This window comes from Camelina sativa, chromosome 17, assembly GCF_000633955.1.
Source record: "Camelina sativa cultivar DH55 chromosome 17, Cs, whole genome shotgun sequence".
NCBI lineage: Eukaryota > Viridiplantae > Streptophyta > Magnoliopsida > Brassicales > Brassicaceae > Camelina > Camelina sativa.
Window position 1 is genome coordinate 9734351 of NC_025701.1, and position 15614 is coordinate 9749964.

The following is a 15614-nucleotide window of genomic DNA, read 5'->3' on the forward strand; positions in this document are numbered from 1 at the left end:
TTTATTTAGTTGTCGATCAGTCTATAGAGAATAAAAATGTCAAGTCAAAGTCGTAAGAGTTAAATAATCCCTTTTATATACTATTACACACCTTCATATATCGCTTTATAATACATAGAAAAAATCAGTAGAGACTACACCACAAAAACAACTATGAACAGGGATATATATGATCATAGAATTATTGATCCATAGAATAAATTGAAAGAGTTCTAGCTTAGATTAACGGCNAGTTGTCTATCATCAGTCTATGGAGAATAAAATGTCAAGTCAAAGTCGTAAGAGTTAAATAATCCTTATATATATATATAACCTTCTTCATATATCGCTTTATAATACAAAGAATAATCAGAAGAGACTATAACACAAAAACAACTATGAACAGGGATATGACGATGTAATTATTGATCCATAGGATAGAATAAATTAGCATTCTTTTATATGTGAAACAGATTCAAAGAGTTCTAGCTTTGATTAACGGCACTAATACAAACTATTAAAGCACATATCATATAGTCTCCGTTTAAGCTATACATCGTTTGAGTAATTCATATCATACAAATGCACGAAAGGTTAAAAAGTTTATAGTTAATGAGATCAAATCAACTTTTGTGAAGATATGCTAACAAATAAAACTAAAAAGAAACTAATGTAAAAGTTTTCGGAATATATATTGAAAATAAAACATATAGGTTATATATTTCCCCCATATTTGTATTTTGTGCCAACCATGCATGTTTGTTTATTACACCAATTCACTTAAATAAATGGAGATTAGTATTTCTTCTTGTACAAAGCAAAGCAAAGAAGCGGACATGTTAGATTCCGTGAGACAAACCAAAAAGTGTGATTTGATTGACAATTTGATATAAAGAGCTCGATTAGACTTGTTGATTGTTTTTTATGCAAGGCTTTTTCTACATCCAATAATCAACTATCAATAAATAAAAATTTCAAGTCAGCCAACTTATTTGGTAAGGTTTCGGAGAAAACATACGGTACGTGTAGACTAGATATTGGTAGTATGTGTATATAGTGTAAACTATAGGAATGACGTTACCGGCCGTTACTATCTCACATACATAACAAAAAAAAAAAGCTAAAAAGAAAAGAAAGGAAATAAGCGTACTAAATTACTGATTGATTGATAGGTGTCCGTAAATCTTAATCATCACAATTTGTTGTCCGGATTATTATTATTTGTTTTGGTTAAAGAGGGCATGATATCTAATCTCACGATTTTTCCTTCTTTTTTTAATCATGTCCGACCTGATACAAGACTATACTACTTGGATTAAGCAGCATCCTTTTGAGATGTTTACATCGCTGACAATCAATAAATTATATTTTGGTCAATGTGTGTTTGTCGGGATAATTATAACTAATTTATATTCCATGTTTGGTGACAATATAAACTCTTACAGATACCAAGGATAACTATTTTTTAGGCAAAAACCAAGAATAAGTTAAGTTACCTCTTATGACACCTGTGCGGTGAATTATAAGTAAGTTTTAACATTGAATTCCACGTGACGATAACTTAACGTATTGATTCATTAATACATATATAGTCTTAAATACTAACTAGAGAAAAACGTTCATCCGTCTAGACAAGTAGCGTCTACGAAAACTTAGGACAGTCACACATTTATACACTTACATGATGCGCTTACTGCTTAATTTGGCGTGTAGCTCTCGCTAGGGATAAAATTATAAGTACAATGCACTAAACAGTGAACAACACCTCCCGCTTATTTGCTAAGTTTCTCGAATGATTGCACACATTTCGTTTTCAATTTACATATGAGATCATAATAATAAAATAAAATATTGGACCAGTGTTATTTTTTTCGATAGTTGAAATACGCAAACAAAAGTTCACGTACGTTTTTTTGCTTTTGAGAATTAGAAATACGGGCAAAAGAAGCGAAAGTAAGTTAGATAGATTCGGGAGGAGTACTGTGATTGGATAAGGTATTGACCAAGTACCGATGATTCCGACCACCTCCACGTGGTCACGCAGCTTGCCTTTCACTTTCATGCTCTGACATTTTGACCGCACGTGACTTTTGTCTGTGCACGTGCGAACCAAGCTAACGTGTGCGGTTCAAGTACATTGCACCGAGCCCTGACTCGCCAGGGTTGCGCCGATGAAAACGACGGTCCGCGGGTCCCGCATGCCATGAGGATGGACGGTTTGATCCGATCCGTTTCCTACTTTCCTACTGAGGATCGGGTCCCACACATGGTTCAGGCCACATGCCTCCACGTTGAAGGAGCTTAGGTGTTACTATATGGGTGCAGTTAAAAATTATGACAACCAGTCACGGTCCGATGTGAGGTCATGCATTAATGGGTCGGATCGAGTTAATTAGCCAGTTCAATACATTAATATGCAATAATTTGGATGGGTTGATGCAATTGGTAAGTGTTTTAGGGATTATCCAATTTTTTTTGTAAAAATTAAAACTACGAAAGACGATATTCATTTTTATATAAATAAAAACGTATAATGATTTCTATATATAAAAAAAGATCTGTGTCAAAGTGGGTTTTTCTGATTTTTTTGTATGTTGTTATACCCATGTTAAAGAAAGTGTGGATCAGATTAATACTACACATGTATAAGTTAAAAAAGAGGAGTACTTATCAATTATTTTTGAAAATGCTAATACTCCTCCTATCATCTAATTTGACATTGTGATAATTATTAACTAGTCTTTCACATTAATGGATCATTTAACTTTCTCCAAACGTATCATTAGAAAGGGTCCACTCCGTCTTACGATATTTAAAGGAATGAATATATAGATCTCATTATGATAAAAGGGCCATTATCTAGATTGATTGATCTTTGTTATGCGGCTTATGCTCTCTTCCACGACAATAAAAGTGGATATAAATTAATAAATATCAGATGTAACAAGTGGGAAACTTTAGAAAGAACATCGATTCTTTGATATCTAAATTAGCTCGGGTTCAACGACTATAGATATATAGTTTAGTAATAGCAAACAAACACACACACAAATAAATTGGCTGGAGTTGGAAATAAATTAATAATTAATAATCAATCAATAAAGCAAAGGTTAATCAATAATTGTTCTGCAACGCTTAAAAGTGACTAATCCTCTCTTTTTTATTACTAAAGATTGTTCCTATCCGTTTGTTTTAGTGAAGAACGTGGGTTCGTCTTTATTGTAGTATACATTTGCTAACCATATACAATACTATAAGATAAGGACCCGTTTTTACTAAATATGTTTTGTTATTTAATTAAAATTTCCATTTACAAGATTAGTTGACAAAAGTATATATATAAACTATTTGAATATGTATATATAATAAAGTTATTCGTTTTGTTTATAGAACTCACTAGAGCACTTGTGAGGATGATGCAAGTTATTACTAAATTTTAGAATAAAAAGAAGCTTAAGCAAATTTTAAGAGAAGACGAAATAGTATTTGTCAGTTTCTTTTATACGAAAAATGTTTTAGTGACTAAGAACCAGTGTTCAAGAAAGCGGTCTAGGCGGCCGCCTAGGCGCCGTCTAGGCGCTAGGCGCTCAGCAGGCGCCTATATAACCGCCTAAACCGTTTAAAATTACATTAATTTAATTTTTATTTTTATTTTTGATTTTTAACTATATATATTTAAATTATTAAGTTTTATATCTATATACGTAATTATAAATGTTTATATGTTGTTAATATAACTTAAATAAATGTATTTTTCTTAATTTTGTATATAATTTATATTTATTTTTATTTTTCTAACATATATTTATACATAATTTTATATATATAATGTTTTATGTTGTAAACGCCTAAACCGCCTAAAAACCGTCTAGGCTCCGATTAAGCGTTCTAGGCGCTAGGCGCTGGATCACCGCCCAGATACCATCTAGCGCTTTCTTGAACACATAAAAAATTCAGTAGCATGAGCAGTAGATAATTTTCGTTTAAACATAACTTTCACGCGGTTTAAAGGGGATGTTGGTTTATATATATATCTTTGTACCCAACCAACTTCTACTTGAAATTTTGTATTGAAATTTTGTCAACATGATACGTTTTTTTTTTTTTTAACTAACAATACGTTTTCATTATCTTTTGATTCTCTTCTAAATAATTTCCCACAAAATTCAAAAATTATTATAAAAAATGTCATTCTTTTATTATATCCGATTGGAGCCAAAGAAAACCTGTGACGAACCCCTAGTTTTGTTTGGGATCTTATGTAAGGATAACCACTTACACACAAACTTTTTTGTCGGCTTGTGTGAATATGTATTACTAATAAACTTCAAAACAACATGAGTATTATTCATGATAATTAGTAGTAAATTAATTGATATACTAATAATAAAGGGGACTGTTTCTCCGCTAAATTCTCGGTGTATGTCTTTGCTTTTACTTTCCTCGTTCAAGGAGAGGACCAACAATTTATTGCAGAGTCGCACATGAATCTCAAGCTTCTCTCTCCTTTTTTCTCCAGAGTACATCAGAGTCACTAAAACTACGACTCGTATGCAAGAAGAAACTGCTTCTTCCTCTTGCCCTAAATCAAGCCACCTAACTAGGGTTTCCTCTTACCTTTCCTAAAAGAGTTCATTTAACATAAGTCACCTTTTTCTTTCTTATCTTTTGCTTGGTCTTTAGTTTAGTTCTGTTCTTGGTCTGTTTCAATATTTTGTCGGCTTGTGTAACCGATCACACCTTAATGCTTTGGCTATTAGTTCCTCAAAATCCTGACTTTTGACTTCTCGATCTGAGTTTTTCTTGTTTCTCTCTTCACCTCCGCAATATATGAGCGAGAAGGATCAAGTTTCAAGAATCAAGAAATTGATTTGAGCTGGCGAATAAGCAGTGGTGGGAGAGAGAATTAGTAGATGCGCCGGCGATGGAAGGCGGCTACGAGCAAGGCGGTGGAGCTTCTAGATACTTTCATAACCTCTTCAGACCGGAGATTCACCACCAGCACCTTCAACCGCAGGGTGGAATCAATCTTATAGACCAGCATCATCAGCATCAGCATCAGCAGCAACAACAGCAACAGGAACAGCAACCGTCGGATGATTCAAGAGAATCTGAACACTCAAACAAGGATCATCATCAACAGGGTCGACCTGATTCAGACCCGAATACATCAAGCTCAACACCAGGGAAACGTCCACGTGGACGTCCACCGGGATCTAAGAACAAAGCAAAGCCACCGATCATAGTAACCCGCGACAGCCCCAACGCGCTTAGATCTCACGTCCTTGAAGTATCTCCCGGAGCTGATATAGTTGAGAGTGTTTCCACTTACGCTAGGCGGAGAGGGAGAGGCGTCTCAGTTCTAGGAGGGAACGGTACCGTTTCTAACGTCACTCTCCGTCAGCCAGTCACTCCCGGAAATGGTGGTGGTGTGTCCGGTGGAGGAGGAGGAGGAGTTGTGACTTTACATGGAAGGTTTGAGATTCTTTCACTAACGGGGACTGTTTTGCCACCACCTGCACCGCCTGGTGCAGGTGGTTTGTCAATATTTCTAGCCGGTGGGCAAGGTCAGGTTGTTGGAGGAAGCGTGGTGGCTCCGCTTATTGCATCAGCTCCAGTTATACTAATGGCTGCTTCGTTCTCAAATGCGGTTTTCGAGAGACTACCAATGGAAGAGGAAGAAGAAGAAGGTGCTGGTGCTGGTGCTGGTGGAGGAGGAGGAGGAGGACCACCGCAGATGCAGCAAGCTCCATCAGCATCGCCGCCGTCAGGAGTGACCGGTCAGGGACAGTTAGGAGGTAATGTGGGTGGTTATGGGTTTTCTGGTGATCCTCATTTGCTTGGATGGGGAGCTGGAACACCTTCAAGACCACCTTTTTAATCGAATTTTAAATCTCCGGAAATTTATGTGTTTTTCTCATCTTGTGGAGTCGTCTCTTTCTCTTTTGGGATCTTTGGTGTTTAATGTTTAGCAGCTGATATGCATATTTGATTTCTCCTATTTTTCTTTTCTTCTCATCTTTGATAGATGTTAGAGAAATGCATATTTTTGTTGCTCGTGCTGTTAGTAAAACTTCTCCATATGTATGCCTTTCTTTTATTCATTGCTAGGGTTCCGTGCTGCAGTATACCTTATTAGTGTTATTATAATTATTAGCTCGATTTGATAGATGTATAGGTCTATTTATTAATGAGTTCATTATTCCTTTAAGTTTTTTTTTGAGCTTCACGACGTATTCTTGATGATGAAGTATATCTGTGGGTACATCTTGGAAGTTGCACTGTCTATATATACATATATATATATATATAGGTTTATTCTAGAATACGTTTCCAAAATCATAGTCTAATATAGTATGTTTATAACGCCTAGTACTCAAATATTTCTCATAACATTCATTATAACTTTTGTTCACAACTTCAATTTAATATATAGCTATGAGGTCAAAACTTTAAACTTAGTGTACATATTCATTAAAATGTTTAGTGCACTTATCTAAATTTTGTAGTTATATATTTGTATATATGGCATCTTTTAAACCGCGTATACCGTTAAAGATCACAAACTTCAATGTAATATTTATCTATAAAATGTTAAGAATTAGCCCACATATTGATCGAAACGTAGTGTATCTAAATGGTGTAGTTAATCATTCGACTGTTTATAACGTATACTTTAGCCGTTTGAACAGTTTAAATTCGTTTAAGTATGTGTAAATAGCTATCTAAAATCGTTTAGGGACATGACCGTCTAAGCGATCTCTCACCTTGTCTTACTATCTAGGAGAAAAAAATCACGGCAATTAGAAATATTTAGCGTTTAGAGACAGTTTGTCTAAACTGTGTGTTTACAAATACGACATGCATGTATATTTGGAGGTAATGGCCATGTCAATATGTTTTTCATTCGACCACAAAAGTTACTTGAAGTCCCTACATAAAATATATATGCATCAATGCTTCAGTTAGCTAGACCGGTCCGATCTTTTCTAAGAGAGTTGTAAAGTGTAACCTAACAACATGATCATTCAAGGCACAAGTAGCTTTAAGCAAATATCTTGTAGGTCACATATATACTGTTCATGTTACAAACGTAGTCTTCGTTTAAGATTTCGAACCTCTTGATTTTGGCTGGTATGAAGAATCTATCTCTCAAGCAACAGTTCAAATATATTTATGGTTTTGTACCGGCCGGTTTATGTATTCTCATTTTCGTGTTCTTCCACTACAAAACGTGTTTTTCATATATATATATATATTGCTAGAAAAAAAATGAAATAATTTTGGAATAAGGACATGAAAAGTGCAAATTGTCTAGTAATGAAGCATGCAAATCTATATTCTGCTAAAATCTAATGATATTCGTTAATTAGAATGGAATCATCATCGTACATTCCACTAAAAATTATATAAACAAATTCATAGAAACATATTCTTTTGCAATTATGCAAAAAAAATTGGGTAAAATATTATTTTATTTTTCATAGCTCATTCATCTTTATACCATTTATTCAGGCATATAATATTGCTTTGGGGGGGGGTTTTAGCAAAGGTATTGGACCCATTGGTTAATAAAGACAACCGTTACAAGCATAGAAGTAACATGAAGTAAATGTTATTTCACGTACGTCGTCAGTTACATACAAATTAGTGATCTTGAAACATGGGAAGACTTAACAACAAACAATGAACATGAATCATTTGTAGTGTCAGTTAAGTAAGACTCTCTGCCGCAACATAACAAAATTTGGGTTTTGATTACCAAGATATGTGAAAAAGAGGAATGTTCCAATTCCCTAGGGACAAATTTATTAGCTAGGAACAAAAAGGAAGCTTAAACAAATTAGTATTATAACTTTTTTTTTTTTTTCACGAGATAGTTTAAATGTAATTTCAAGAATTTGTTTTATAACCCAATAAAACGAAGTATAAAAAAGTTAAGTACTTTTAGATAACCAATACATAAATTAAAGTCCAAATTAAAAGAGAGTTGGGTTTACTTAAATCTGATGAATATATGTTCGAATTGAGAATGAAATTTCAATCAAAATTATGATGATTGCTAAATGAATTTGTTATAACTTCTATAACAAATTAAGTAACTACAGTTCTTAGTAAACTAGTGTACGTAGTTCATAAAAATAACTATTACAGTTATCAGATGTTTTTTCCAGTAAAAATTGTTTCGTTGCCCAAATAACTAAGATGAAACATGAAGACATATTTTTGTAATTTCATATGCCTTTTTTTTTTTTTTTTTTGGGGCTTGGAGCATGTAGAGAGAAAAAGCATCGTAGTTGTAGACATTATCAAATTCCCATGCGGTCATGTCATGTGCCTCACATGCAATTGAGCTACACCAAGTTGAGAATAAGCATAATAACAAACTTTAATCACTGTGAACTTTTTCAAGACACATACACATACACACAGACAGAATTACTAGTATCATTTAAGTAGTGAATATGTATTATATATGTAATCAACTAATCATGTTATTTTTATCTGTAAGATGAACATTGCTTAGACCAAACCAATACTATATATTTTGTCTAAATACGCCCTTGAATTGGAAGGCATTCTCATAAACGCATACCTGCACATGCAGTATTTTTCTGATGTCTAACATTAGACTGGACTTCACAATTTTGAACCTTAAATTTTCGTCATGATACAGATATTAAAAACAAATCATCCACTTTATTCTTATAATTTTAATCATATGTTCCCGAAAGAACAATCATTAGCTTTTTAGATTCAGGGAATAGTCAATCAGTTTTTGTTATCCCTTTAATAATACTGTATGCACCACCCAAAATTGCATACTTTCACTTTTTGAACACAAATCATCGCAGGAAACTTTTTTGAAAAAAAAATAAAAATGAAAAGGATGAGAATCTAGAAATATATTAGAACTAGTAGATGTGATAAGGTAATATCTATCCATACCAATATAAACACATAGATGAAATGAAAAAAGCATATCACTCCAATTTGGGATCAAAATCATCACTGTTGGCTGCATCCTAAATGGCTTTAAACCTAAGATATGGAGCAGCATCTCCTACTAATCTCAACTTTTACAAAACAGAAATCTTACAGTCAGATCAAATATTTGTTTGCATGTTCCTAACTTGAGTCTTGCGACACAAATCACAGTTACAAAACTGCTTCAGTCGCCTACAATGTGGTTCTGAAACATGTGAATTCCTAAAATACACTAAGAACAACTGCCGAGCTTACCCTTGAAACCAATCACTGCTCAAACGGAACTCGTATGAACAACCGTCCGTGCATGCTCATGACCGCAGATGTCTTAAGCGGATCGATCCTTGCTGATAAGTCGACAATCTGGTGAAATCATACCACAATGACAGGACGCTTCTCAGTTTTGCTACACAGGTCTCTCTTAATCGAAACATCTTGGAATATATAACAAACTTTTACCTTTTTGAAGGGTGTAAGGCCCCAAGGATTGTCAAGCTGCTCTGGCTCGCCTGTTATCACCACCTTTCCCACGGGATCTGATTGAATTCGAACCTGGGAAAAAGACAACTTATGTTCAAGAATTGGAAATTTGTAATGATTTACCAGTAAATACTTATTGCCGACGAAACTGTCTACTGAGATTATGAAACCAACGGTAAAAACTACCAAATATCTATGCTGCTTCATATCAATATCGTAGGCAAAAACAGTCAAACAGAACTGCTTCGGTAACCTAACAAATCTCTTTGTGCTGACTGTGTATTTCCACAGTAATATGCATTCATACAAAATTCAAAGACAAAGACTTTTCAAATTGCTCACCTCTTTGCGAAGAAGTCCAGGTACCAAGGCAAATATCTCAAAGCAATCCTTCTGTGAATTCACGAAAAACAAAAACAAAACAGATTTGGTAAGAATTCCTATTGGAAACAAACATCTAGTTTGCAAATTTTTGGCGTTTCCTTAGCCGTTGGCAGAAGTTACTCACTGTTTCTGTGACATTTATCTTCACCCAATCTGCAATGGGTCCAACATCAACAACCTCAGCAACCGACCTATCACGACAAAAACGAAACCTTAATGTCAATATACCGTAATATTTTCAGGTTTAAGAAAATGCTCTGTTTTCATTCCATTACTGTACAGAGCAATTGAACGAAGAAACAAAAAATTGATATAACTATCTAAGACTTGTAAATACGCAGGAGAGAATTAGCTTTCCGTAACTGTTTGTCAGCTTCATTCGAAACAACAAGGTCCATGCTAGTTAGTGTTTTGTGTTTCTCCATCCCTGAAAAATTCGTTTAAAACAAAATGTTAAGCTACCCCGATTTACAAAAATAGCAAACGCCTTGAGAAATCTCTTTACCAATGCTTTTGAGTTTCTTATGCTTTGGGGTCGAGTTTAAGCCCTTATCCTGAAACAATATGAGAACATCATCCTGGTTCAGGACAAAACTCTGCATAATGGAATCACAATGTGCAGTAAGGTTTGAAGTGAAACCTTAACAGTAGGCGCAGTAAACTCTCCAGATCCACCAAGGCGCTGTGCATGCCAACCTTGCATAGCACGAGCTGCAGAATCTCTTCTTGCCCTGCCTGACCCAGAACCTTGATAGCTACTTGCCTACATCAAATTCCTTATATCAGGGAAGAAAAAAAAACGTGGAGAAGGGAAATAAGTGAGGCCCATGAACTTTCATTTAGGATCTCTGGAACTCATATGGTAATTTACAGGGCTATGCACATGGATTTCATATGGCTTTTCATATTAGACACAAAAAGGCTACAGCTTTTATTCAGTCAGATCGCAGATAGTAGAGTTTAACAGGTTTAGCTGGTATTGCACATTCTAGAACTCCTTTCTACATTAAATAAATGCTGAAAATGACTCTTAAGCTCCCATTCCCTCAGTGTCAACAACATTTTATACGTATAATACCCCTTCCCACAATAGATAACAAGTAGATAGTATCGAGTTGATATCTTCATCCGAACTTTCCATATCAACCCAGTTTTCCTTAATTCAATAGTATCCAAAAGCATAAAAGCCACATTTTTAAGTGAAATTTTACCTCTTTTTCGCTGTTGGACGACAGAATCAATGTTGGACCAGGAAGGTTAAGCTCACCATTTTTCCTTAAATACTTTTCATACTCCAAAAGTGCCTGCAATTGAAGAAAAGATAATAATCATAATGTATGAATGCATAGTACTGTGGCAATACACAGTAAGATAGAAATAAAAGAATCACTGCATTCAAAGTGCCAAAAGAACTGGTTCAAAATAAACTGCCATTCCTAGGCAAGACAAAACACCAAACTAACTATTATAACACACCATACCAAAAAGAAGCACAAGGTGAAAATAGTCTGAAGTGGATAAGTAAACATAAAGACAGGATAAAAATAATAATTATGCATAATAAACTCACCTTCTCATAGAAAACACGGAATGTGTAGGAGACTGTTGTGCATGTCCTGAAAAAAAGATCGTTTAACCAAATGTGGAAAAAGATAAGCATTAAAATCGGCAAAGACTAATGGAGAGTCTAAGGTAAACATCAGCCATACTTGGGAGGATGGAAGGATTCTCCAACTTGTCGCCACAGCTTAGATGTGGTGACCTACATTACCATGAAAAAAAGAATTTTGAAGACCATAAGACAAATTTCAGCAAGATTCAGAAAAACATCGGATATATAATACCAACAACAATAAAATAAATCAGTTTCCCAACAACATGTCAAACATTCTTTAATATATTACCTGCATAATTAATTCCCTTAAAGTTAAACAAAATCTCATCTCTGGAAAGTCACATGGTTATATACTCTTATCATCAATTCACTTACCGATTTAATATTAGTACCATATACAGTTCATATGTAATCCACAACCCAAGAAAATAGAATGTAGGTGAAAATCATACAAGCCAACTTAAATGAACTAGAAAGTTTAACTGACGAACTAAAAATGATATGGTTTGAGATAGTTACCACTTCATAGCCACCTAATTTAGTGACGGCTCGAAATAGCCTACATAGCATAATAAAAGATGCAGAAGTCAGGCACTGATGAACAAGCTATATGTGTTCATTTACAAACAAAAGCAATACTTTCAAACAACTCACTTGAGAGTGTTCAGAGGCTGTCCATAAAACTTAGGAGCTTTGAAATCCAGGAAATGCTCTTTGTGAAAGGTCTCCAATTCTCTGAGAAACATCAATTGTTCTTGTGGTGTCCCTGCTTCATCAACTCCCAGTGCCTGTAGAGAAAAGATGAACTAGTAAGACACCAGAAAGCTCCTTTCTTTCAATAACAAAACAGTGGCATTAAAATCCTGAGAACACACAAATATAGTGTATATTACCTCAGAATCACTCAGAATCCAAGACTTGCGCTTTTTGGGATTCTCATCTTCAGTCTTAGGAGCACTCAACAAGTGCATCCTACGAGTCTTCCTTTCAGAGTGTTCAACAACTCCAACATCACCATTCATCCCATGACCATTATTAACCTGACCACCTCCATTAGCCAAATGAGCATCAGTCTCCGGAGCACCCCCGACAAGAAGGGGCTGGGGGGTTTCACTAGGGTTTTGATAGTTAGCTGTCTCCAAAGGCTCTTCCTCTAAATATTGGGTGTCAACAAGTTCAGCTTCCTCACCAAAATACGCATCTTGCTCTTGCATTTCGGTATCCGCCATCTTAAAAAGCTTCGATTTTTTTGTTTGTTCTGGAGTAGTCAGCCCACAGCAGAGACAAGCGTCATTAAATCGAATACAAAATCATAAAACCCAAAATAAAAAAACAATATTTCTCCGCCGCATGGACACCATTAGTCTATCTCTCTCCTTAGAAGAATTTGGAGCAAACTCACTCACTCTATATAGCTTCACAGCCTAAAGACTAATCAAAACCCAGAAAATAAGGAGAGCCACATAAATAAAAAAAAGTGCTTGCCTGTTCTGAAGCGACGGCGAAACGGGATAAGAACGCAGGAACTCCGGCGGCGGCGCGCTAGGGTTTACTGGCGGAGGAATTGAAAGCAATAGGAAGTAAGAAGAAGGAAGATACAGGGTAGAGAGAAGCAGCAGCAGCAGCAGCAGCAGCAGAGAGAGAGAGAGAGAATTTGAAAGAGGAGAAAAAAGAAAAAATCTTATGTCAATGGTTAAAGATGAAGAGAGAGAGAGAGAGATGGATGAGGTTAAACTCGAAACTGCTGAGCGACACAGAGACTTCGCCAGAACTTTTATTTTATTTACTTTTTTACACTAAAAATGGTAAAACACTAAAAGATTGTTTCTTTTTGCATTTATTATTGTTTTCAGATTTTGTTAATTATTTTTGGAAAACTTTGATTACAAAAAAAAAAAAAGAGATCTTGTTCCTTTATATTGTTGTTTGGGACAGCTAATAAACTCTATAAGTAAAATAACGACGAAAAAATTTATGTTTAGATTCTGGCTGCAATGATTGACACACGTACAGTATATATAGAATTTATCTTAGAACTAATCCATTTTTAAAATTGTTATGCACATTTTTTTTCAAAAAGTGGAACTCTTTCATATGCTTTGGACAAAAATGTATTAAAACACATATGGGTTGAGTAAGAAGGAGAAGTTGGGTGTTTGGTGACTGAGTTTCAACGATTTATTAATAAACCGGTGAAATTAGTAATTAGATTGAGTGATGTAGTATGATGTTGGGATATGATTTCATGATTTAGAGTTAAAAAGTGAAAACAACATCTTAAGTGAAAGGATGTAAACAATACTTTAACAAGGTACACATATACCATATATTATTTAGACATTGCTGTAAGATAAATATATTTTGACATTGTAATTATGTAAAGCAAATTCAAAACATTGATCTTTTAATTGTTAACACATAAAAGCTTCCAAAAACACGTAATATTTATCAAGTTTTATCAAAATCTTTCTGAAATTTTAAAATTTATTTGCTTCTTTTCTAAAACTTGTAGTATTTATCAAAAACTTTTTAAATACTTTTGATTATATCATGAGATGAATTTTTTTTTCCAACAAGATATTACTATATTTTTAATATCTATTATCTAATAGTATTTTTTTAACACATCTAATAGTAATTTTAAAAAATTTTACTTGTGCCAAGTTTATATATTTTCTTTACAAAAAAAAACCAAAAGATTTAATAATTTAACCCTCTTTGGTATTTTTATTATTATTAATCTTTGACTAGTAAAATTATAGTCTTGGTCAATATAATTAATTTCTATTTGCATATATACCAAGTATTGACTATTGAAGTATATATATAGTCCACACAAAAAAAGTTTCTTCCATATTTAAGAGATTTTCAGATAAATGCTATATATTAGCCTATTAGGAAATAGTTTACTATTTTTTTTTTTTTGCGAAACTGTATTTTTGAAAAATTATACTCCTAAAAAAAAAAAAAAAAGGCCGACATCTCTCTTTTGGGCTTTAGGTCTAAACAGATTACTAAAATCGTCTTGTAAAAGATGGGCTCAATATGGATCCAAATCAGGTCGGCTATTTTCTGTTATTAACATAAATTATTTAAGGAAAACCGCCATCTCAGTCAGTATTTTAGCAAACAATTTATAATCCACCAGACGTTTAGGGTTCCGACGTTCTCGAATCTTCTCTTAGCTTCGTCTTCTTCTCCAATCGAAGATTTTATCTGTGTAAGCTTTTCAACCTTGTTTTGTTCACTGTTCCATTAAATCTGGTTTCAATTCCTTCTCCTCACTCGTTTGATTCTGAAATCAGGTTTGCTTACGCATTAATCTCGCGGTGGGTCATCGGGGCGGGCGAATTTCATTGAATCTGCGTGGTGTTTTAATCCGGATTTGTGGTGTTGGAGCTGAATTGAGGAATGGAGGTAGAGAAATCTAAGTACAGGAGCGAAGATATGGATGTAGAGGAGGAGGATGATTTGAAGATGAATCGGCGAGATCGTGATCGGAGTAAGGAGCGGAAGAAGGATAAGGGTTCGGAGAAGAGCCGGGAGAAGGATAGACGGAAGAGACGGTCTGAGAGAGTTAAGAGTAGTGATTCTGAAGATGATTACGGTAGAGATGATGATGATGATGAAGAGAGGGAGAAGCGTAAAGAGAAGGAGAGGGAGCGGAGACGGAGGGATAAGGAGAGGGCTAAGAGACGGTCTGAGAGAAGGAAGAGTAGTGATTCTGATGAGGACGATGAAGAAGATGATGAGAGGGATAATAAACGCAGATCCAAGGAGAGGGAGAGAGGACATCGAGAACATGAGAGGGATAGAGGCAAAGATCGGAAAAGGGATAGAGATAGAGAGAGGGAAAGAGAAAGGGAGAAGGATAGAGAGAGAAGGGAAAGGGAACGGGAAGAGCGGGAGAAGGAGAGAGTGAAAGAAAGAGAGAGGCGGGAACGGGAAGATGGAGAGAGGGATAGGAGAGAACGTGAGAAAGAAAGGGGTAGTAGGAGGAACCGGGAAAGGGAGAGGTCACGAGAGGTTGGCAATGAAGAGAGTGATGATGATGTCAAGCGTGACTTGAAGCGTAGAAGAAGGGATAGCGGAGAACGGAAGGAGAAAGAGCGTGAAAAGAGTGTTGGTAGATCCAGCAGGCATGCAGATGGCAATGGAGATAGTCCAA

At 35.0% G+C, this 15614-nt stretch overlaps 2 protein-coding genes across 2 annotated transcripts; one reads left to right on the forward strand and one right to left on the reverse strand.

The window, feature by feature from the left end:
• On the forward strand, positions 4344 to 6111 carry LOC104756446 (AT-hook motif nuclear-localized protein 27-like). The gene has a single exon (XM_010479044.2). It carries the CDS (start codon positions 4904 to 4906, stop codon positions 5858 to 5860), a length of 957 nt encoding a protein of 318 aa, XP_010477346.1. The 5' UTR covers positions 4344 to 4903; the 3' UTR covers positions 5861 to 6111.
• On the reverse strand, positions 8946 to 13103 carry LOC104756447 (AT-rich interactive domain-containing protein 6-like). The gene is made up of 14 exons (XM_010479045.1): positions 12932 to 13103; positions 12340 to 12704; positions 12101 to 12234; positions 11966 to 12005; positions 11541 to 11593; positions 11402 to 11447; positions 11043 to 11135; positions 10472 to 10594; positions 10337 to 10385; positions 10195 to 10258; positions 9956 to 10022; positions 9790 to 9840; positions 9427 to 9519; positions 8946 to 9330 (listed from the first exon to the last, which is right to left on the reverse strand). The coding sequence occupies exons 2-14, from the start codon at positions 12673 to 12675 to the stop codon at positions 9235 to 9237; spliced, it is 1245 nt and encodes a 414-aa protein (XP_010477347.1). The 5' UTR covers positions 12676 to 12704; positions 12932 to 13103; the 3' UTR covers positions 8946 to 9234.

Excerpts from the sequence above, each read along its gene's own strand:
- LOC104756447 (XM_010479045.1), bottom strand. The coding sequence starts at position 12,675 with ATGGCGGATACCGAAATGCAAGAGCAAGATGCGTATTTTGGTGAGGAA. Across the intron at positions 11,594-11,965 it reads AATTAGGTGGCTATGAAGTG|GTCACCACATCTAAGCTGTG; the intron begins GTAACTATCTCA and ends ATGGTAATGTAG. Across the intron at positions 9,520-9,789 it reads CTGGACTTCTTCGCAAAGAG|GTTCGAATTCAATCAGATCC; the intron begins GTGAGCAATTTG and ends TCTTTTTCCCAG.
- LOC104756446 (XM_010479044.2), top strand. The coding sequence starts at position 4,904 with ATGGAAGGCGGCTACGAGCAAGGCGGTGGAGCTTCTAGATACTTTCAT.